The sequence below is a fragment of the Fukomys damarensis genome, unplaced genomic scaffold, assembly GCF_012274545.1.
Source record: "Fukomys damarensis isolate Sample0158 unplaced genomic scaffold, DMR_v1.0_HiC HiC_scaffold_22140, whole genome shotgun sequence".
In the NCBI taxonomy this organism is placed as follows: domain Eukaryota; kingdom Metazoa; phylum Chordata; class Mammalia; order Rodentia; family Bathyergidae; genus Fukomys; species Fukomys damarensis.
This window is the reverse complement of record NW_022923052.1, coordinates 1-1762: the sequence shown is the minus strand read 5'-3', so window position 1 is coordinate 1762 and position 1762 is coordinate 1. Positions and strand designations below refer to the sequence as shown.

At 39.4% G+C, this 1762-nt stretch overlaps 1 protein-coding gene across 1 annotated transcript; it reads left to right on the top strand.

Annotated features, from left to right (window-relative positions):
- Nucleotides 1-155: 155 nt before the first annotated feature.
- LOC104861230 (acyl-coenzyme A synthetase ACSM3, mitochondrial-like) lies at nt 156-1762 on the top strand. The gene is made up of 3 exons (XM_010622635.3): nt 156-430; nt 601-757; nt 1027-1762. Exons 1-3 carry the CDS (start codon nt 333-335, stop codon nt 1108-1110), a joined length of 339 nt encoding a protein of 112 aa, XP_010620937.1. The 5' UTR covers nt 156-332; the 3' UTR covers nt 1111-1762.

Here is a 1762-nt window from a genome sequence, read left to right as displayed (position 1 = left end):
TTTTTTTTTTGGTCTAGCTTTTTAAATGCCTCAATCCTTCTTTAACATATAGTAAAAAGCTATGTAATCAGCTATTATAAAAGGGCTTTTAATAGCAAAGTTTATATTCTAGAAAATATATTAAAAAACCAATGGAGAGAGGTAGCTTTTACTTGGATTCAATCCAAGTCGCTGGAGCCTGATTTATAAAAAGAGATCCAACTGGGGTTTTCCTCTACTCGTTTTCAGTGCTAATCGTCTCTAGTGCTGTGTTTAATATGCAGTCATTGTAGCTTTTCCTTTGTAGATGTGCCAGTGACAAACACAGCTGTGTGAAGACTAAACACAATGAGATGATGACCATTTACTTTACCAGTGGAACAACTGGGCTGCCTAAGATGGTTGGACACACCTACAGCAGTTTTGGTTTAGGATTATCTGTGAATGGAAGGTACTTCCACAGAAATGTAGCTTCAGGTGCTAAAAGTACAAAGAGAATGAATTGCGTATTGGCTTTTTAAATGTCTTCCTCCAAATTTAGCAGATTTATACATACATTTATACACGTCAAATTCCTACAAAGCTACATATCTGTACATCAGGGTTATTCTGTTTCCCCAGGTACTGGCTGGATTTGACACCTTTGGATGTGATGTGGAATACCTCAGACACAGGCTGGGCAAAGTCTGCATGGAGTAGTGTTTTTTCTCCATGGATCCAAGGAGCCTGTGTGTTTGCACATTATCTGCCCCGTTTTGAACCAACTTCCATCTTACAAGTAAGGCAGAGCACAGAAGCTCCATATTTAGAAACACATTAGTAGTGTCCCTGAAAAGCTTGTTGAATAAAGTAACTCACAGATCAGAAGAGATGACATGATTTAAGACATTTCACATCTAGGAAGTCAATAAGGCTGAAAAGACATTTAAAAATGTGTGTAGTTACATTAAAATAAGCAATGTTTATATTCTGCTGTACCTATCTCAGATGTTTAAACACTTATTAAAGTTGTAGGAAGATCAAGAGTCTGCTTTTTCTAAATTGCAGACACTCTCCAAGTATCCCATCACTGTCTTTTGTTCAGCACCAACTGCGTACGGAATGCTTATACAGAATGACATGAAAAGGTAAGAAATGTTAGTAAACAAGCATTTTGTATGGGAAGGGAGAGGAAGAGGAAGACAGAAAGTGAAAGAACTTTTGGCCTAAAAGCAGAGCTCCTGACTAGTAGGTGCAGGATTTCTTTTCTTTTCTTTCCTCTTGCTGATATGCTGGAAGTGAGGGTTCCTGTGTCCAGGACAAGCTCCCCCAGGCAAGGAGAGGAAAGGGAGTGTTCAGACACATGTAGATCTGAGCCCAGTGGTTAGGGGTAGGAAGGTATTTAATCTTTTGGATGATGGCTGCTACCCTTCCTGAGACAGGAGAAAAGTTGCTTAGGGGGCTGGGGATTTAGCTCAGTGGTTCCGGCGCCTGCCTCACAAGCACAAAGTCCGGACTTCAATCCCTGGTACCCCCCACGCCCCAAAGTTGCTTAGAACCTTATCTCAGCAAATGGAAAAAAGGATGCATGATTTAAAATTTATTACTGTTTTCATTTTAAAGGGTGAACTGGTAATCTGAACAGAAAAAGTTTTACTGTACTTAGCACCCTCAATATTACCAGTCTCTGTGAGGGAATTTTTAGTTGCTGATTTAAGACGTTATTATGAGGTATCTTCCCTAAAGACAGCATGGCTTTTCTTTGTGACAAAGTACCACCCCCAACACACTAAAAAAAAAAAAA